Source organism: Zeugodacus cucurbitae, unplaced genomic scaffold (assembly GCF_028554725.1).
Source record: "Zeugodacus cucurbitae isolate PBARC_wt_2022May unplaced genomic scaffold, idZeuCucr1.2 ctg00000019.1, whole genome shotgun sequence".
NCBI classification, from domain to species: domain Eukaryota; kingdom Metazoa; phylum Arthropoda; class Insecta; order Diptera; family Tephritidae; genus Zeugodacus; species Zeugodacus cucurbitae.
In genome coordinates, this window is record NW_026530832.1 from 44,730 (window position 1) to 66,578 (window position 21,849).

At 36.4% G+C, this 21,849-nt stretch overlaps 2 protein-coding genes and 1 pseudogene across 2 annotated transcripts; all 3 read right to left on the reverse strand.

Moving 5' to 3' along the window:
* Window positions 1–2,131: 2,131 nt before the first annotated feature.
* On the reverse strand, window positions 2,132–4,032 carry LOC128923614 (glutamate dehydrogenase, mitochondrial-like; annotated as a pseudogene).
* A 4,020-nt stretch (window positions 4,033–8,052) lies between these two features.
* Window positions 8,053–10,082, reverse strand: LOC128923626 (glutamate dehydrogenase, mitochondrial-like). The gene is given in 5 exon segments (XM_054235866.1): window positions 8,053–8,398; window positions 8,452–8,856; window positions 8,926–9,239; window positions 9,299–9,586; window positions 9,782–10,082. Coding segments are annotated over 5 exon segments (1,521 nt in total). The 3' UTR covers window positions 8,053–8,185.
* A 4,401-nt stretch (window positions 10,083–14,483) lies between these two features.
* Window positions 14,484–16,382, reverse strand: LOC128923613 (glutamate dehydrogenase, mitochondrial-like). The gene is given in 5 exon segments (XM_054235853.1): window positions 14,484–14,696; window positions 14,750–15,166; window positions 15,233–15,537; window positions 15,599–15,886; window positions 16,082–16,382. Coding segments are annotated over 5 exon segments (1,524 nt in total).
* Between the last annotated feature and the right edge of the window lie 5,467 nt (window positions 16,383–21,849).

Genomic DNA, 21,849 nt, shown 5'->3' on the forward strand with positions numbered 1-21,849 from the left:
AGCCTAGAAGAACAATTTATTTGTCTATCAAGACGTTTTCTAATATTTCATAAAAAAAAATTACCAAAAGTTTTAATATATTGATCCACCAACCAACTCATCTCGCGTTGGCTGGTATTCACATCTGGTGCCGGTACATCTATACCCGGACCTATCATATTGCGACGTAATAGCTCCATTGTATAGCGACGCGTAATTGTTTGCAATTCTTGTGCAGTATACTTCTTCGGGTCGATACGTATGCCACCCTTGGAACCACCAAACGGTACATTCACGCAAGCCGTCTTAAACGCCATCAGATAAGCCAAAGCGCGTATCTCATCGGCGTCGACGTCCATGGCAAAACGTATGCCTACAAAAGAGGAACGGATATGATCAGTCAGTTATATATATCATGCTAGACATCAGCAGTTGAAGCATTGAAAAGGAAGAACATTTTCTTGAAACACACAACTACATGCATATATTCTAGAAAATTCGTTGAGAAATTTTTTGAATATACCAGCTTTTCTAGAAAAATAATAGCCAATAATATAATTGAACCCACCGCCTTTGAGTGGTAATCTGTGTCTAGTGTGGTGTGCGCGATAGCCAGTGATTAGCTCGTAATTGCCATCACTTCTTATTATAGGGAAGGTAACTTCCAATAGATTTGTAGTGCAGCCCATCAATTTAAGCATGGCGGAAACACGTTGTTCACGCTGTTCCTTCTTCATGTAAGGATACTTTTCCAGCTCCTTTATCATCATCGGCTCCATTAGCTGAGCGGCCGAGTGATAATAATACTCAACCATGTGTGCAAATGGTGGGTCTTTGTCTTTATTGATTTTTTCCAAATGCTTGGGCATCACGTGCTTTTCACGCGTAGCCCCAAGTCCGGTCCAGTTTAAAACTGTCTTCGATAGTGAAGATCGTAAAAGTTTACCATTTAAAAGGAAGGACATATTGCCTTGCGATAATGCAATCCCAGTTATGATTTTTTTTGTGTGTTTTTGTAAGAAATTTTTTGCACTCACTTTTTCGGCAATTATTTTGGTATCCGCTGATTTTGTTGTATATTGTATATATACAATTGTATTACGAATATATAAATATTCCACAATATTCAGTAAGAAAATATTTTTTGTTTATTTATTATTTGCGTCAGGTTTTTTTTGTAATTATTTTCTTCGAGAACAAATTCAAATCGCTCCGTTCAACACAACTGTTCTTATGAAAATCTCAATATCAACTGAACTGAGAAAAATAAATTTGACAATATTGACTGTTTATGTTTTGAAGTTTTGATTTTTTCTGTTGAAAATATGTTAATGTTAATGTTTTTTTAATGTTAATTATTTTATTCTGGCAAAAATTTTGGATTTTGGGGATCGTAAAAAATGACGAATAATGCATAATAACCCCTACCCACTTACTACGCTATTTTTGGTGCATTTGGTGGATGGATTTTTGGTACCATTCACCACTTTTTTGGTGCATTTTGGTGCATTTGATGCATTGGCGCGTGGTGAAAAACCGATTTTTTCACGGCGCGCAAATGGGATTATACAGGTCGTATGAGTACCATATTACCAAAAACAGAAAAACAGATATAAGGGTACCAAAAACAGAGGTAAGTGGGTAGGGGTTTTGTTTTTTAATTGTAAAACTGTTGCTGTCAAGAAGCCATTTTGTTTGTGTTTGTGTAAAGAAATATTTATTTAAAAATTGAAGAAAAATATACAAAAGGATATTACACTTTGGATCTTATAAATATATAAATGTAAAATTTGTAAAAATAAATAATCGCCAAGCGACTTCAGACGCATTCTGTAATTATTGTTGAGAAATGCCCTCCAATTCTAATGCTCGGAAAATCTTCGAAATCGAGTAAATAAAGGCGGCGGTGCGTAAATCATTGCAGTGGTGAATGCCACCAAAATTGGCGTAGTAAGTGGGTAGGGGTTTTTTTTTTAATTGTTAAACTGTTGCTGTCAAGAAGCCATTCTGTTTGTGTTTTTGTAAAGAAATATTTATTTAAAAATTTAAGAAAAATATACAAAAGGATATTACACTTTGGATCTTATAAATATATAAATGTAAAATTTGTAAAAATAAATAATCGCCAAGCGACTTCAGACGCATTCTGTAATTATTGTTGAGAAATGCCCTCCATTTCTAAGGCTCGGAAAATCTTAGAAATCGAGTAAATAAAGGCAGCGGTGCGTAAATCATTGCAGAGACCGAATTCATTGGCCACAATCTTAATGCCTGCCCCCGCAGTTTCCATAACTGTTTGTAGTCCTGCGTCTACAATATCCGCCTCCTTCGTACAGTCTCTTATGAGCTTTAACTTTTTGTTTGGCTTGAACTTATCCTAAATAAATAAATTAAAAAAATTCATATTAACAAATTAACTTATTTGCACGGTGGTCAAAGTTCACTTACCTCGCACTCATTCATGGAGTTAAAGATCTCGTTGATTATGGCTTTCTCGCGTTTAACATTCATTTTGCCATAAGATACATGATTGATATTCTTTAAGTACTCAAAGTAGGATACCGTTACACCGCCACAGCATTGCAAAACAAATCCGGTATAATGAGTACATTCTTTTTACGTAATATTTCATCGGCAGCTGGCGTCGAAGGACCATTAGCGCCTTCTAAAATCATCTTGGCTTGTACACTGTTAGCATTTTCGACAGTGAGAACCTTTTGCGTAGAGCAAGGCATTAGTATATCGCATTTTTCACCCAACAAACTGCCCTCTTTTTCGGTGGCTTTGGTATAGCCCTTGATTGATTTATTATTTTTTGCATAATACTCCATTAAGTCCTAAGTATATGAAGAAAATTAAAAAAATATTATCATGGAGATATTTATTTTCAATACGCCACATACCTTTGGATCAATGCCATTCTCATTTACTAGAGACACGTCAAATTCTTGAACACCGATCAGTTTGGCACCGGCTTCCACTACAAAAACGGATGCATGGGAACCGACATTGCCAAACCCTTGTACGATCACGGTTTTATCTTTCCAACCAGTCTTCCAGCCTAATAAATCCATCCAATCTTTATCCATAATAAAACATTCAGCCGCCTTAAATAGACCACGTCCCGTGGCGGCGGTGCGACCATTTATACCGCCTATTTCTACTGGCTTACCAGTCGTGATGGCCAATGCATCTACATCGTTATAGCCTAGAAGAACAATTTATTTGTCTATCAAGACGTTTTCTAATATTTCATAAAAAAAAATTACCAAAAGTTTTAATATATTGATCCACCAACCAACTCATCTCGCGTTGGCTGGTATTCACATCTGGTGCCGGTACATCTATACCCGGACCTATCATATTGCGACGTAATAGCTCCATTGTATAGCGACGCGTAATTGTTTGCAATTCTTGTGCAGTATACTTCTTCGGGTCGATACGTATGCCACCCTTGGAACCACCAAACGGTACATTCACGCAAGCCGTCTTAAACGCCATCAGATAAGCCAAAGCGCGTATCTCATCGGCGTCGACGTCCATGGCAAAACGTATGCCTACAAAAGAGGAACGGATATGATCAGTCAGTTATATATATCATGCTAGACATCAGCAGTTGAAGCATTGAAAAGGAAGAACATTTTCTTGAAACACACAACTACATGCATATATTCTAGAAAATTCGTTGAGAAATTTTTTGAATATACCAGCTTTTCTAGAAAAATAATAGCCAATAATATAATTGAACCCACCGCCTTTGAGTGGTAATCTGTGTCTAGTGTGGTGTGCGCGATAGCCGGTGATTAGCTCGTAATTGCCATCACTTCTTATTATAGGGAAGGTAACTTCCAATAGATTTGTAGTGCAGCCCATCAATTTAAGCATGGCGGAAACACGTTGTTCACGCTGTTCCTTCTTCATGTAAGGATACTTTTCCAGCTCCTTTATCATCATCGGCTCCATTAGCTGAGCGGCCGAGTGATAATAATACTCAACCATGTGTGCAAATGGTGGGTCTTTGTCTTTATTGATTTTTTCCAAATGCTTGGGCATCACGTGCTTTTCACGCGTAGCTCCAAGTCCGGTCCAGTTTAAAACTGTCTTCGATAGTGAAGATCGTAAAAGTTTACCATTTAAAAGGAAGGACATATTGCCTTGCGATAATGCAATCCCAGTTATGATTTTTTTTGTGTGTTTTTGTAAGAAATTTTTTGCACTCACTTTTTCGGCAATTATTTTGGTATCCGCTGATTTTGTTGTATATTGTATATATACAATTGTATTACGAATATATAAATATTCCACAATATTCAGTAAGAAAATATTTTTTGTTTATTTATTATTTGCGTCAGGTTTTTTTTGTAATTATTTTCTTCGAGAACAAATTCAAATCGCTCCGTTCAACACAACTGTTCTTATGAAAATCTCAATATCAACTGAACTGAGAAAAATAAATTTGACAATATTGACTGTTTATGTTTTGAAGTTTTGATTTTTTCTGTTGAAAATATGTTAATGTTAATGTTTTTTTAATGTTAATTATTTTATTCTGGCAAAAATTTTGGATTTTGGGGATCGTAAAAAATGACGAATAATGCATAATAACCCCTACCCACTTACTACGCTATTTTTGGTGCATTTGGTGGATGGATTTTTGGTACCATTCACCACTTTTTTGGTGCATTTTGGTGCATTTGATGCATTGGCGCGTGGTGAAAAACCGATTTTTTCACGGCGCGCAAATGGGGTTATACAGGTCGTATGAGTACCATATTACCAAAAACAGAAAAACAGATATAAGGGTACCAAAAACAGAGGTAAGTGGGTAGGGGTTTTGTTTTTTAATTGTAAAACTGTTGCTGTCAAGAAGCCATTTTGTTTGTGTTTGTGTAAAGAAATATTTATTTAAAAATTGAAGAAAAATATACAAAAGGATATTACACTTTGGATCTTATAAATATATAAATGTAAAATGTGTAAAAATAAACAATCGCCTAGCGACTTCAGACGCATTCTGCAATTATTGCTGAGAAATGCCCTCCAATTCTAATGCTCGGAAAATCTTCGAAATCGAGTAAATAAAGGCGGCGGTGCGTAAATCATTGCAGTGGTGAATGCCACCAAAATTGGCGTAGTAAGTGGGTAGGGGTTTTTTTTTTAATTGTTAAACTGTTGCTGTCAAGAAGCCATTCTGTTTGTGTTTTTGTAAAGAAATATTTATTTAAAAATTTAAGAAAAATATACAAAAGGATATTACACTTTGGACCTTATAAATATATAAATGTAAAATTTGTAAAAATAAATAATCGCCAAGCGACTTCAGACGCATTCTGTAATTATTGTTGAGAAATGCCCTCCATTTCTAAGGCTCGGAAAATCTTAGAAATCGAGTAAATAAAGGCAGCGGTGCGTAAATCATTGCAGAGACCGAATTCATTGGCCACAATCTTAATGCCTGCCCCCGCAGTTTCCATAACTGTTTGTAGTCCTGCGTCTACAATATCCGCCTCCTTCGTACAGTCTCTTATGAGCTTTAACTTTTTGTTTGGCTTGAACTTATCCTAAATAAATAAATTAAAAAAAAATCATATTAACAAATTAACTTATTTGCACGGTGGTCAAAGTTCACTTACCTCGCACTCATTCATGGAGTTAAAGATCTCGTTGATTATGGCTTTCTCGCGTTTAACATTCATTTTGCCATAAGATACATGATTGATATTCTTTAAGTACTCAAAGTAGGATACCGTTACACCGCCAGCATTGCAAAACAAATCCGGTATAATGAGTACATTCTTTTTACGTAATATTTCATCGGCAGCTGGCGTCGAAGGACCATTAGCGCCTTCTAAAATCATCTTGGCTTGTACACTGTTAGCATTTTCGACAGTGAGAACCTTTTGCGTAGAGCAAGGCATTAGTATATCGCATTTTTCACCCAACAAACTGCCCTCTTTTTCGGTGGCTTTGGTATAGCCCTTGATTGATTTATTATTTTTTGCATAATACTCCATTAAGTCCTAAGTATATGAAGAAAATTAAAAAAATATTATCATGGAGATATTTATTTTCAATACGCCACATACCTTTGGATCAATGCCATTCTCATTTACTAGAGACACGTCAAATTCTTGAACACCGATCAGTTTGGCACCGGCTTCCACTACAAAAACGGATGCATGGGAACCGACATTGCCAAACCCTTGTACGATCACGGTTTTATCTTTCCAACCAGTCTTCCAGCCTAATAAATCCATCCAATCTTTATCCATAATAAAACATTCAGCCGCCTTAAATAGACCACGTCCCGTGGCGGCGGTGCGACCATTTATACCGCCTATTTCTACTGGCTTACCAGTCGTGATGGCCAATGCATCTACATCGTTATAGCCTAGAAGAACAATTTATTTGTCTATCAAGACGTTTTCTAATATTTCATAAAAAAAAATTACCAAAAGTTTTAATATATTGATCCACCAACCAACTCATCTCGCGTTGGCTGGTATTCACATCTGGTGCCGGTACATCTATACCCGGACCTATCATATTGCGACGTAATAGCTCCATTGTATAGCGACGCGTAATTGTTTGCAATTCTTGTGCAGTATACTTCTTCGGGTCGATACGTATGCCACCCTTGGAACCACCAAACGGTACATTCACGCAAGCCGTCTTAAACGCCATCAGATAAGCCAAAGCGCGTATCTCATCGGCGTCGACGTCCATGGCAAAACGTATGCCTACAAAAGAGGAACGGATATGATCAGTCAGTTATATATATCATGCTAGACATCAGCAGTTGAAGCATTGAAAAGGAAGAACATTTTCTTGAAACACACAACTACATGCATATATTCTAGAAAATTCGTTGAGAAATTTTTTGAATATACCAGCTTTTCTAGAAAAATAATAGCCAATAATATAATTGAACCCACCGCCTTTGAGTGGTAATCTGTGTCTAGTGTGGTGTGCGCGATAGCCGGTGATTAGCTCGTAATTGCCATCACTTCTTATTATAGGGAAGGTAACTTCCAATAGATTTGTAGTGCAGCCCATCAATTTAAGCATGGCGGAAACACGTTGTTCACGCTGTTCCTTCTTCATGTAAGGATACTTTTCCAGCTCCTTTATCATCATCGGCTCCATTAGCTGAGCGGCCGAGTGATAATAATACTCAACCATGTGTGCAAATGGTGGGTCTTTGTCTTTATTGATTTTTTCCAAATGCTTGGGCATCACGTGCTTTTCACGCGTAGCCCCAAGTCCGGTCCAGTTTAAAACTGTCTTCGATAGTGAAGATCGTAAAAGTTTACCATTTAAAAGGAAGGACATATTGCCTTGCGATAATGCAATCCCAGTTATGATTTTTTTTTTGTGTGTTTTTGTAAGAAATTTTTTGCACTCACTTTTTCGGCAATTATTTTGGTATCCGCTGATTTTGTTGTATATTGTATATATACAATTGTATTACGAATATATAAATATTCCACAATATTCAGTAAGAAAATATTTTTTGTTTATTTATTATTTGCGTCAGGTTTTTTTTTGTAATTATTTTCTTCGAGAACAAATTCAAATCGCTCCGTTCAACACAACTGTTCTTATGAAAATCTCAATATCAACTGAACTGAGAAAAATAAATTTGACAATATTGACTGTTTATGTTTTGAAGTTTTGATTTTTTCTGTTGAAAATATGTTAATGTTAATGTTTTTTTAATGTTAATTATTTTATTGTGGCAAAAATTTTGGATTTTGGGGATCGTAAAAAATGACGAATAATGCATAATAACCCCTACCCACTTACTACGCTATTTTTGGTGCATTTGGTGGATGGATTTTTGGTACCATTCACCACTTTTTTGGTGCATTTTGGTGCATTTGATGCATTGGCGCGTGGTGAAAAACCGATTTTTTCACGGCGCGCAAATGGGGTTATACAGGTCGTATGAGTACCATATTACCAAAAACAGAAAAACAGATATAAGGGTACCAAAAACAGAGGTAAGTGGGTAGGGGTTTTGTTTTTTAATTGTTAAACTGTTGCTGTCAAGAAGCCATTCTGTTTGTGTTTTTGTAAAGAAATATTTATTTAAAAATTTAAGAAAAATATACAAAAGGATATTACACTTTGGACCTTATAAATATATAAATGTAAAATTTGTAAAAATAAATAATCGCCAAGCGACTTCAGACGCATTCTGTAATTATTGTTGAGAAATGCCCTCCATTTCTAAGGCTCGGAAAATCTTAGAAATCGAGTAAATAAAGGCAGCGGTGCGTAAATCATTGCAGAGACCGAATTCATTGGCCACAATCTTAATGCCTGCCCCCGCAGTTTCCATAACTGTTTGTAGTCCTGCGTCTACAATATCCGCCTCCTTCGTACAGTCTCTTATGAGCTTTAACTTTTTGTTTGGCTTGAACTTATCCTAAATAAATAAATTAAAAAAATTCATATTAACAAATTAACTTATTTGCACGGTGGTCAAAGTTCACTTACCTCGCACTCATTCATGGAGTTAAAGATCTCGTTGATTATGGCTTTCTCGCGTTTAACATTCATTTTGCCATAAGATACATGATTGATATTCTTTAAGTACTCAAAGTAGGATACCGTTACACCGCCAGCATTGCAAAACAAATCCGGTATAATGAGTACATTCTTTTTACGTAATATTTCATCGGCAGCTGGCGTCGAAGGACCATTAGCGCCTTCTAAAATCATCTTGGCTTGTACACTGTTAGCATTTTCGACAGTGAGAACCTTTTGCGTAGAGCAAGGCATTAGTATATCGCATTTTTCACCCAACAAACTGCCCTCTTTTTCGGTGGCTTTGGTATAGCCCTTGATTGATTTATTATTTTTTGCATAATACTCCATTAAGTCCTAAGTATATGAAGAAAATTAAAAAAATATTATCATGGAGATATTTATTTTCAATACGCCACATTCCTTTGGATCAATGCCATTCTCATTTACTAGAGACACGTCAAATTCTTGAACACCGATCAGTTTGGCACCGGCTTCCACTACAAAAACGGATGCATGGGAACCGACATTGCCAAACCCTTGTACGATCACGGTTTTATCTTTCCAACCAGTCTTCCAGCCTAATAAATCCATCCAATCTTTATCCATAATAAAACATTCAGCCGCCTTAAATAGACCACGTCCCGTGGCGGCGGTGCGACCATTTATACCGCCTATTTCTACTGGCTTACCAGTCGTGATGGCCAATGCATCTACATCGTTATAGCCTAGAAGAACAATTTATTTGTCTATCAAGACGTTTTCTAATATTTCATAAAAAAATTACCAAAAGTTTTAATATATTGATCCACCAACCAACTCATCTCGCGTTGGCTGGTATTCACATCTGGTGCCGGTACATCTATACCCGGACCTATCATATTGCGACGTAATAGCTCCATTGTATAGCGACGCGTAATTGTTTGCAATTCTTGTGCAGTATACTTCTTCGGGTCGATACGTATGCCACCCTTGGAACCACCAAACGGTACATTCACGCAAGCCGTCTTAAACGCCATCAGATAAGCCAAAGCGCGTATCTCATCGGCGTCGACGTCCATGGCAAAACGTATGCCTACAAAAGAGGAACGGATATTATCAGTCAGTTATATATATCATGCTAGACATCAGCAGTTGAAGCATTGAAAAGGAAGAACATTTTCTTGAAACACACAACTACATGCATATATTCTAGAAAATTCGTTGAGAAATTTTTTGAATATACCAGCTTTTCTAGAAAAATAATAGCCAATAATATAATTGAACCCACCGCCTTTGAGTGGTAATCTGTGTCTAGTGTGGTGTGCGCGATAGCCGGTGATTAGCTCGTAATTGCCATCACTTCTTATTATAGGGAAGGTAACTTCCAATAGATTTGTAGTGCAGCCCATCAATTTAAGCATGGCGGAAACACGTTGTTCACGCTGTTCCTTCTTCATGTAAGGATACTTTTCCAGCTCCTTTATCATCATCGGCTCCATTAGCTGAGCGGCCGAGTGATAATAATACTCAACCATGTGTGCAAATGGTGGGTCTTTGTCTTTATTGATTTTTTCCAAATGCTTGGGCATCACGTGCTTTTCACGCGTAGCTCCAAGTCCGGTCCAGTTTAAAACTGTCTTCGATAGTGAAGATCGTAAAAGTTTACCATTTAAAAGGAAGGACATATTGCCTTGCGATAATGCAATCCCAGTTATGATTTTTTTTGTGTGTTTTTGTAAGAAATTTTTTGCACTCACTTTTTCGGCAATTATTTTGGTATCCGCTGATTTTGTTGTATATTGTAGTTACAATTGTATTACGAATATATAAATATTCCACAATATTCAGTAAGAAAATATTTTTTGTTTATTTATTATTTGCGTCAGGTTTTTTTTTGTAATTATTTTCTTCGAGAACAAATTCAAATCGCTCCGTTCAACACAACTGTTCTTATGAAAATCTCAATATCAACTGAACTGAGAAAAATAAATTTGTCAATATTGACTGTTTATGTTTTGAAGTTTTGATTTTTTCTGTTGAAAATATGTTAATGTTAATGTTTTTTTAATGTTAATTATTTTATTCTGGCAAAAATTTTGGATTTTGGGGATCGTAAAAAATGACGAATAATGCATAATAACCCCTACCCACTTACTACGCTATTTTTGGTGCATTTGGTGGATGGATTTTTGGTACCATTCACCACTTTTTTGGTGCATTTTGGTGCATTTGATGCATTGGCGCGTGGTGAAAAACCGATTTTTTCACGGCGCGCAAATGGGGTTATACAGGTCGTATGAGTACCATATTACCAAAAACAGAAAAACAGATATAAGGGTACCAAAAACAGAGGTAAGTGGGTAGGGGTTTTGTTTTTTAATTGTAAAACTGTTGCTGTCAAGAAGCCATTTTGTTTGTGTTTGTGTAAAGAAATATTTATTTAAAAATTGAAGAAAAATATACAAAAGGATATTACACTTTGGATCTTATAAATATATAAATGTAAAATGTGTAAAAATAAACAATCGCCTAGCGACTTCAGACGCATTCTGCAATTATTGCTGAGAAATGCCCTCCAATTCTAATGCTCGGAAAATCTTCGAAATCGAGTAAATAAAGGCGGCGGTGCGTAAATCATTGCAGTGGTGAATGCCACCAAAATTGGCGTAGTAAGTGGGTAGGGGGTTTTTTTTTTAATTGTTAAACTGTTGCTGTCAAGAAGCCATTCTGTTTGTGTTTTTGTAAAGAAATATTTATTTAAAAATTTAAGAAAAATATACAAAAGGATATTACACTTTGGACCTTATAAATATATAAATGTAAAATTTGTAAAAATAAATAATCGCCAAGCGACTTCAGACGCATTCTGTAATTATTGTTGAGAAATGCCCTCCATTTCTAAGGCTCGGAAAATCTTAGAAATCGAGTAAATAAAGGCAGCGGTGCGTAAATCATTGCAGAGACCGAATTCATTGGCCACAATCTTAATGCCTGCCCCCGCAGTTTCCATAACTGTTTGTAGTCCTGCGTCTACAATATCCGCCTCCTTCGTACAGTCTCTTATGAGCTTTAACTTTTTGTTTGGCTTGAACTTATCCTAAATAAATAAATTAAAAAAATTCATATTAACAAATTAACTTATTTGCACGGTGGTCAAAGTTCACTTACCTCGCACTCATTCATGGAGTTAAAGATCTCGTTGATTATGGCTTTCTCGCGTTTAACATTCATTTTGCCATAAGATACATGATTGATATTCTTTAAGTACTCAAAGTAGGATACCGTTACACCGCCAGCATTGCAAAACAAATCCGGTATAATGAGTACATTCTTTTTACGTAATATTTCATCGGCAGCTGGCGTCGAAGGACCATTAGCGCCTTCTAAAATCATCTTGGCTTGTACACTGTTAGCATTTTCGACAGTGAGAACCTTTTGCATAGAGCAAGGCATTAGTATATCGCATTTTTCACCCAACAAACTGCCCTCTTTTTCGGTGGCTTTGGTATAGCCCTTGATTGATTTATTATTTTTTGCATAATACTCCATTAAGTCCTAAGTATATGAAGAAAATTAAAAAAATATTATCATGGAGATATTTATTTTCAATACGCCACATACCTTTGGATCAATGCCATTCTCATTTACTAGAGACACGTCAAATTCTTGAACACCGATCAGTTTGGCACCGGCTTCCACTACAAAAACGGATGCATGGGAACCGACATTGCCAAACCCTTGTACGATCACGGTTTTATCTTTCCAACCAGTCTTCCAGCCTAATAAATCCATCCAATCTTTATCCATAATAAAACATTCAGCCGCCTTAAATAGACCACGTCCCGTGGCGGCGGTGCGACCATTTATACCGCCTATTTCTACTGGCTTACCAGTCGTGATGGCCAATGCATCTACATCGTTATAGCCTAGAAGAACAATTTATTTGTCTATCAAGACGTTTTCTAATATTTCATAAAAAAAAATTACCAAAAGTTTTAATATATTGATCCACCAACCAACTCATCTCGCGTTGGCTGGTATTCACATCTGGTGCCGGTACATCTATACCCGGACCTATCATATTGCGACGTAATAGCTCCATTGTATAGCGACGCGTAATTGTTTGCAATTCTTGTGCAGTATACTTCTTCGGGTCGATACGTATGCCACCCTTGGAACCACCAAACGGTACATTCACGCAAGCCGTCTTAAACGCCATCAGATAAGCCAAAGCGCGTATCTCATCGGCGTCGACGTCCATGGCAAAACGTATGCCTACAAAAGAGGAACGGATATTATCAGTCAGTTATATATATCATGCTAGACATCAGCAGTTGAAGCATTGAAAAGGAAGAACATTTTCTTGAAACACACAACTACATGCATATATTCTAGAAAATTCGTTGAGAAATTTTTTGAATATACCAGCTTTTCTAGAAAAATAATAGCCAATAATATAATTGAACCCACCGCCTTTGAGTGGTAATCTGTGTCTAGTGTGGTGTGCGCGATAGCCGGTGATTAGCTCGTAATTGCCATCACTTCTTATTATAGGGAAGGTAACTTCCAATAGATTTGTAGTGCAGCCCATCAATTTAAGCATGGCGGAAACACGTTGTTCACGCTGTTCCTTCTTCATGTAAGGATACTTTTCCAGCTCCTTTATCATCATCGGCTCCATTAGCTGAGCGGCCGAGTGATAATAATACTCAACCATGTGTGCAAATGGTGGGTCTTTGTCTTTATTGATTTTTTCCAAATGCTTGGGCATCACGTGCTTTTCACGCGTAGCTCCAAGTCCGGTCCAGTTTAAAACTGTCTTCGATAGTGAAGATCGTAAAAGTTTACCATTTAAAAGGAAGGACATATTGCCTTGCGATAATGCAATCCCAGTTATGATTTTTTTTGTGTGTTTTTGTAAGAAATTTTTTGCACTCACTTTTTCGGCAATTATTTTGGTATCCGCTGATTTTGTTGTATATTGTATATATACAATTGTATTACGAATATATAAATATTCCACAATATTCAGTAAGAAAATATTTTTTGTTTATTTATTATTTGCGTCAGGTTTTTTTTTGTAATTATTATTGTATTGTATTGTATTTTGTATTGTATTGTATTGACTGTTTATGTTTTGCAGTTTTGATTTTTTCTGTTGAAAATATGTTAATGGTAATGTTTTTTTAATGTTAATTATTTTATTCTGGCAAAAATTTTGGATTTTGGGGATCGTAAAAAATGACGAATAATGCATAATAACCCCTACCCACTTACTACGCTATTTTTGGTGCATTTGGTGGATGGATTTTTGGTACCATTCACCACTTTTTTGGTGCATTTTGGTGCATGTGATGCATTGACGCGTGGTGAAAAACCGATTTTTTCACGGCGCGCAAATGGGGTTATACAGGTCGTATGAGTACCATATTACCAAAAACAGAAAAACAGATATAAGGGTACCAAAAACAGAGGTAAGTGGGTAGGGGTTTTGATTTTTAATTGTAAAACTGTTGCTGTCAAGAAGCCATTTTGTTTGTGTTTGTGTAAAGAAATATTTATTTAAAAATTGAAGAAAAATATACAAAAGGATATTACACTTTGGATCTTATAAATATATAAATGTAAAATGTGTAAAAATAAACAATCGCCTAGCGACTTCAGACGCATTCTGCAATTATTGCTGAGAAATGCCCTCCAATTCTAATGCTCGGAAAATCTTCGAAATCGAGTAAATAAAGGCGGCGGTGCGTAAATCATTGCAGTGGTGAATGCCACCAAAATTGGCGTAGTAAGTGGGTAGGGGTTTTTTTTTTAATTGGTAAACTGCTGTCAAGAAGCCATTCTGTTTGTGTTTTTGTAAAGAAATATTTATTTAAAAATTTAAGAAAAATATACAAAAGGATATTACACTTTGGATCTTATAAATATATAAATGTAAAATTTGTAAAAATAAATAATCGCCAAGCGACTTCAGACGCATTCTGTAATTATTGTTGAGAAATGCCCTCCATTTCTAAGGCTCGGAAAATCTTAGAAATCGAGTAAATAAAGGCAGCGGTGCGTAAATCATTGCAGAGACCGAATTCATTGGCCACAATCTTAATGCCTGCCCCCGCAGTTTCCATAACTGTTTGTAGTCCTGCGTCTACAATATCCGCCTCCTTCGTACAGTCTCTTATGAGCTTTAACTTTTTGTTTGGCTTGAACTTATCCTAAATAAATAAATTAAAAAAATTCATATTAATAAATTAACTTATTTGCACGGTGGTCAAAGTTCACTTACCTCGCACTCATTCATGGAGTTAAAGATCTCGTTGATTATGGCTTTCTCGCGTTTAACATTCATTTTGCCATAAGATACATGATTGATATTCTTTAAGTACTCAAAGTAGGATACCGTTACACCGCCAGCATTGCAAAACAAATCCGGTATAATGAGTACATTCTTTTTACGTAATATTTCATCGGCAGCTGGCGTCGAAGGACCATTAGCGCCTTCTAAAATCATCTTGGCTTGTACACTGTTAGCATTTTCGACAGTGAGAACCTTTTGCGTAGAGCAAGGCATTAGTATATCGCATTTTTCACCCAACAAACTGCCCTCTTTTTCGGTGGCTTTGGTATAGCCCTTGATTGATTTATTATTTTTTGCATAATACTCCATTAAGTCCTAAGTATATGAAGAAAATTAAAAAAATATTATCATGGAGATATTTATTTTCAATACGCCACATACCTTTGGATCAATGCCATTCTCATTTACTAGAGACACGTCAAATTCTTGAACACCGATCAGTTTGGCACCGGCTTCCACTACAAAAACGGATGCATGGGAACCGACATTGCCAAACCCTTGTACGATCACGGTTTTATCTTTCCAACCAGTCTTCCAGCCTAATAAATCCATCCAATCTTTATCCATAATAAAACATTCAGCCGCCTTAAATAGACCACGTCCCGTGGCGGCGGTGCGACCATTTATACCGCCTATTTCTACTGGCTTACCAGTCGTGATGGCCAATGCATCTACATCGTTATAGCCTAGAAGAACAATTTATTTGTCTATCAAGACGTTTTCTAATATTTCATAAAAAAAAATTACCAAAAGTTTTAATATATTGATCCACCAACCAACTCATCTCGCGTTGGCTGGTATTCACATCTGGTGCCGGTACATCTATACCCGGACCTATCATATTGCGACGTAATAGCTCCATTGTATAGCGACGCGTAATTGTTTGCAATTCTTGTGCAGTATACTTCTTCGGGTCGATACGTATGCCACCCTTGGAACCACCAAACGGTACATTCACGCAAGCCGTCTTAAACGCCATCAGATAAGCCAAAGCGCGTATCTCATCGGCGTCGACGTCCATGGCAAAACGTATGCCTACAAAAGAGGAACGGATATTATCAGTCAGTTATATATATCATGCTAGACATCAGCAGTTGAAGCATTGAAAAGGAAGAACATTTTCTTGAAACACACAACTACATGCATATATTCTAGAAAATTCGTTGAGAAATTTTTTGAATATACCAGCTTTTCTAGAAAAATAATAGCCAATAATATAATTGAACCCACCGCCTTTGAGTGGTAATCTGTGTCTAGTGTGGTGTGCGCGATAGCCGGTGATTAGCTCGTAATTGCCATCACTTCTTATTATAGGGAAGGTAACTTCCAATAGATTTGTAGTGCAGCCCATCAATTTAAGCATGGCGGAAACACGTTGTTCACGCTGTTCCTTCTTCATGTAAGGATACTTTTCCAGCTCCTTTATCATCATCGGCTCCATTAGCTGAGCGGCCGAGTGATAATAATACTCAACCATGTGTGCAAATGGTGGGTCTTTGTCTTTATTGATTTTTTCCAAATGCTTGGGCATCACGTGCTTTTCACGCGTAGCTCCAAGTCCGGTCCAGTTTAAAACTGTCTTCGATAGTGAAGATCGTAAAAGTTTACCATTTAAAAGGAAGGACATATTGCCTTGCGATAATGCAATCCCAGTTATGATTTTTTTTGTGTGTTTTTGTAAGAAATTTTTTGCACTCACTTTTTCGGCAATTATTTTGGTATCCGCTGATTTTGTTGTATATTGTATATATACAATTGTATTACGAATATATAAATATTCCACAATATTCAGTAAGAAAATATTTTTTGTTTATTTATTATTTGCGTCAGGTTTTTTTTTGTAATTATTTTCTTCGAGAACAAATTCAAATCGCTCCGTTCAACACAACTGTTCTTATGAAAATCTCAATATCAACTGAACTGAGAAAAATAAATTTGACAATATTGACTGTTTATGTTTTGAAGTTTTGATTTTTTCTGTTGAAAATATGTTAATGTTAATGTTTTTTTAATGTTAATTATTTTATTCTGGCAAAAATTTTGGATTTTGGGGATCGTAAAAAATGACGAATAATGCATAATAACCCCTACCCACTTACTACGCTATTTTTGGTGCATTTGGTGGATGGATTTTTGGTACCATTCACCACTTTTTTGGTGCATTTTGGTGCATTTGATGCATTGACGCGTGGTGAAAAACCGATTTTTTCACGGCGCGCAAATGGGGTTATACAGGTCGTATGAGTACCATATTACCAAAAACAGAAAAACAGATATAAGGGTACCAAAAACAGAGGTAAGTGGGTAGGGGTTTTGTTTTTTAATTGTAAAACTGTTGCTGTCAAGAAGCCATTTTGTTTGTGTTTGTGTAAAGAAATATTTATTTAAAAATTGAAGAAAAATATACAAAAGGATATTACACTTTGGATCTTATAAATATATAAATGTAAAATTTGTAAAAATAAATAATCGCCAAGCGACTTCAGACGCATTCTGTAATTATTGTTGAGAAATGCCCTCCATTTCTAAGGCTCGGAAAATTTTAGAAATCGAGTAAATAAAGGCAGCGGTGCGTAAATCATTGCAGAGACCGAATTCATTGGCCACAATCTTAATGCCTGCCCCGCAGTTTCCATAACTGTTTGTAGTCCAGCGTCTACAATATCCGCCTCCTTCGTACAGTCTCTTATGAGCTTTAACTTTTTTTTTGGCTTGAACTTATCCTAAATAAATAAATTAAAAAAATTCATATTAACAAATTAACTTATTTGCACGGTGGTCAAAGTTCACTTACCTCGCACTCATTCGTGGAGTTAAAGATCTCGTTGATTATGGCTTTCTCGCGTTTAACATTCATTTTGCCATAAGATACATGATTGATATTCTTTAAGTACTCAAAGTAGGATACCGTTACACCGCCAGCATTGCAAAACAAATCCGGTATAATGAGTACATTCTTTTTACGTAATATTTCATCGGCAGCTGGCGTCGAAGGACCATTAGCGCCTTCTAAAATCATCTTGGCTTGTACACTGTTAGCATTTTCGACAGTGAGAACCTTTTGCGTAGAGCAAGGCATTAGTATATCGCATTTTTCACCCAACAAACTGCCCTCTTTTTCGGTGGCTTTGGTATAGCCCTTGATTGATTTATTATTTTTTGCATAATACTCCATTAAGTCCTAAGTATATGAAGAAAATTAAAAAAATATTATCATGGAGATATTTATTTTCAATACGCCACATACCTTTGGATCTATGCCATTCTCATTCACTAGAGACACGTCAAATTCTTGAACACCGATCAGTTTGGCACCGGCTTCCACTACAAAAACGGATGCATGGGAACCGACATTGCCAAACCCTTGTACGATCACGGTTTTATCTTTCCAACCAGTCTTCCAGCCTAATAAATCCATCCAATCTTTATCCATAATAAAACATTCAGCCGCCTTAAATAGACCACGTCCCGTGGCGGCGGTGCGACCATTTATACCGCCTATTTCTACTGGCTTACCAGTCGTGATGGCCAATGCATCTACATCGTTATAGCCTAGAAGAACAATTTATTTGTCTATCAAGACGTTTTCTAATATTTCATAAAAAAAAATTACCAAAAGTTTTAATATATTGATCCACCAACCAACTCATCTCGCGTTGGCTGGTATTCACATCTGGTGCCGGTACATCTATACCCGGACCTATCATATTGCGACGTAATAGCTCCATTGTATAGCGACGCGTAATTGTTTGCAATTCTTGTGCAGTATACTTCTTCGGGTCGATACGTATGCCACCCTTGGAACCACTAAATGGTACATTCACGCAAGCCGTCTTAAACGCCATCAGATAAGCCAAAGCGCGTATCTCATCGGCGTCGACGTCCATGGCAAAACGTATGCCTACAAAAGAGGAACGGATATGATCAGTCAGTTATATATATCATGCTAGACATCAGCAGTTGAAGCATTGAAAAGGAAGAACATTTTCTTGAAACACACAACTACATGCATATATTCTAGAAAATTCGTTGAGAAATTTTTTGAATATACCAGCTTTTCTAGAAAAATAATAGCCAATAATATAATTGAACCCACCGCCTTTGAGTGGTAATCTGTGTCTAGTGTGGTGTGCGCGATAGCCGGTGATTAGCTCGTAATTGCCATCACTTCTTATTATAGGGAAGGTAACTTCCAATAGATTTGTAGTGCAGCCCATCAATTTAAGCATGGCGGAAACACGTTGTTCACGCTGTTCCTTCTTCATGTAAGGATACTTTTCCAGCTCCTTTATCATCATCGGCTCCATTAGCTGAGCGGCCGAGTGATAATAATACTCAACCATGTGTGCAAATGGTGGGTCTTTGTCTTTATTGATTTTTTCCAAATGCTTGGGCATCACGTGCTTTTCACGCGTAGCCCCAAGTCCGGTCCAGTTTAAAACTGTCTTCGATAGTGAAGATCGTAAAAGTTTACCATTTAAAAGGAAGGACATATTGCCTTGCGATAATGCAATCCCAGTTATGATTTTTTTTGTGTGTTTTTGTAAGAAATTTTTTGCACTCACTTTTTCGGCAATTATTTTGGTATCCGCTGATTTTGTTGTATATTGTATATATACAATTGTATTACGAATATATAAATATTCCACAATATTCAGTAAGAAAATATTTTTTGTTTATTTATTATTTGCGTCAGGTTTTTTTTTGTAATTATTTTCTTCGAGAACAAATTCAAATCGCTCCGTTCAACACAACTGTTCTTATGAAAATCTCAATATCAACTGAACTGAGAAAAATAAATTTGACAATATTGACTGTTTATGTTTTGAAGTTTTGATTTTTTCTGTTGAAAATATGTTAATGTTAATGTTTTTTTAATGTTAATTATTTTATTCTGGCAAAAATTTTGGATTTTGGGGATCGTAAAAAATGACGAATAATGCATAATAACCCCTACCCACTTACTACGCTATTTTTGGTGCATTTGGTGGATGAATTTTTGGTACCATTCACCACTTTTTTGGTGCATTTTGGTGCATTTGATGCATTGACGCGTGGTGAAAAACCGATTTTTTCACGGCGCGCAAATGGGGTTATACAGGTCGTATGAGTACCATATTACCAAAAACAGAAAAACAGATATAAGGGTACCAAAAACAGAGGTAAGTGGGTAGGGGTTTTGTTTTTTAATTGTAAAACTGTTGCTGTCAAGAAGCCATTTTGTTTGTGTTTGTGTAAAGAAATATTTATTTAAAAATTGAAGAAAAATATACAAAAGGATATTACACTTTGGATCTTATAAATATATAAATGTAAAATGTGTAAAAATAAACAATCGCCTAGCGACTTCAGACGCATTCTGCAATTATTGCTGAGAAATGCCCTCCAATTCTAATGCTCGGAAAATCTTCGAAATCGAGTAAATAAAGGCGGCGGTGCGTAAATCATTGCAGTGGTGAATGCCACCAAAATTGGCGTAGTAAGTGGGTAGGGGTTTTTTTTTTTTAATTGTTAAACTGTTGCTGTCAAGAAGCCATTCTGTTTGTGTTTTTGTAAAGAAATATTTATTTAAAAATTTAAGAAAAATATACAAAAGGATATTACACTTTGGACCTTATAAATATATAAATGTAAAATTTGTAAAAATAAATAATCGCCAAGCGACTTCAGACGCATTCTGTAATTATTGTTGAGAAATGCCCTCCATTTCTAAGGCTCGGAAAATCTTAGAAATCGAGTAAATAAAGGCAGCGGTGCGTAAATCATTGCAGAGACCGAATTCATTGGCCACAATCTTAATGCCTGCCCCCGCAGTTTCCATAACTGTTTGTAGTCCTGCGTCTACAATATCCGCCTCCTTCGTACAGTCTCTTATGAGCTTTAACTTTTTGTTTGGCTTGAACTTATCCTAAATAAATAAATTAAAAAAATTCATATTAACAAATTAACTTATTTGCACGGTGGTCAAAGTTCACTTACCTCGCACTCATTCATGGAGTTAAAGATCTCGTTGATTATGGCTTTCTCGCGTTTAACATTCATTTTGCCATAAGATACATGATTGATATTCTTTAAGTACTCAAAGTAGGATACCGTTACACCGCCAGCATTGCAAAACAAATCCGGTATAATGAGTACATTCTTTTTACGTAATATTTCATCGGCAGCTGGCGTCGAAGGACCATTAGCGCCTTCTAAAATCATCTTGGCTTGTACACTGTTAGCATTTTCGACAGTGAGAACCTTTTGCGTAGAGCAAGGCATTAGTATATCGCATTTTTCACCCAACAAACTGCCCTCTTTTTCGGTGGCTTTGGTATAGCCCTTGATTGATTTATTATTTTTTGCATAATACTCCATTAAGTCCTAAGTATATGAAGAAAATTAAAAAAATATTATCATGGAGATATTTATTTTCAATACGCCACATACCTTTGGATCAATGCCATTCTCATTTACTAGAGACACGTCAAATTCTTGAACACCGATCAGTTTGGCACCGGCTTCCACTACAAAAACGGATGCATGGGAACCGACATTGCCAAACCCTTGTACGATCACGGTTTTATCTTTCCAACCAGTCTTCCAGCCTAATAAATCCATCCAATCTTTATCCATAATAAAACATTCAGCCGCCTTAAATAGACCACGTCCCGTGGCTTCGGTGCGACCATTTATACCGCCTATTTCTACTGGCTTACCAGTCGTGATGGCCAATGCATCTACATCGTTATAGCCTAGAAGAACAATTTATTTGTCTATCAAGACGTTTTCTAATATTTCATAAAAAAAAATTACCAAAAGTTTTAATATATTGATCCACCAACCAACTCATCTCGCGTTGGCTGGTATTCACATCTGGTGCCGGTACATCTATACCCGGACCTATCATATTGCGACGTAATAGCTCCATTGTATAGCGACGCGTAATTGTTTGCAATTCTTGTGCAGTATACTTCTTCGGGTCGATACGTATGCCACCCTTGGAACCACCAAAC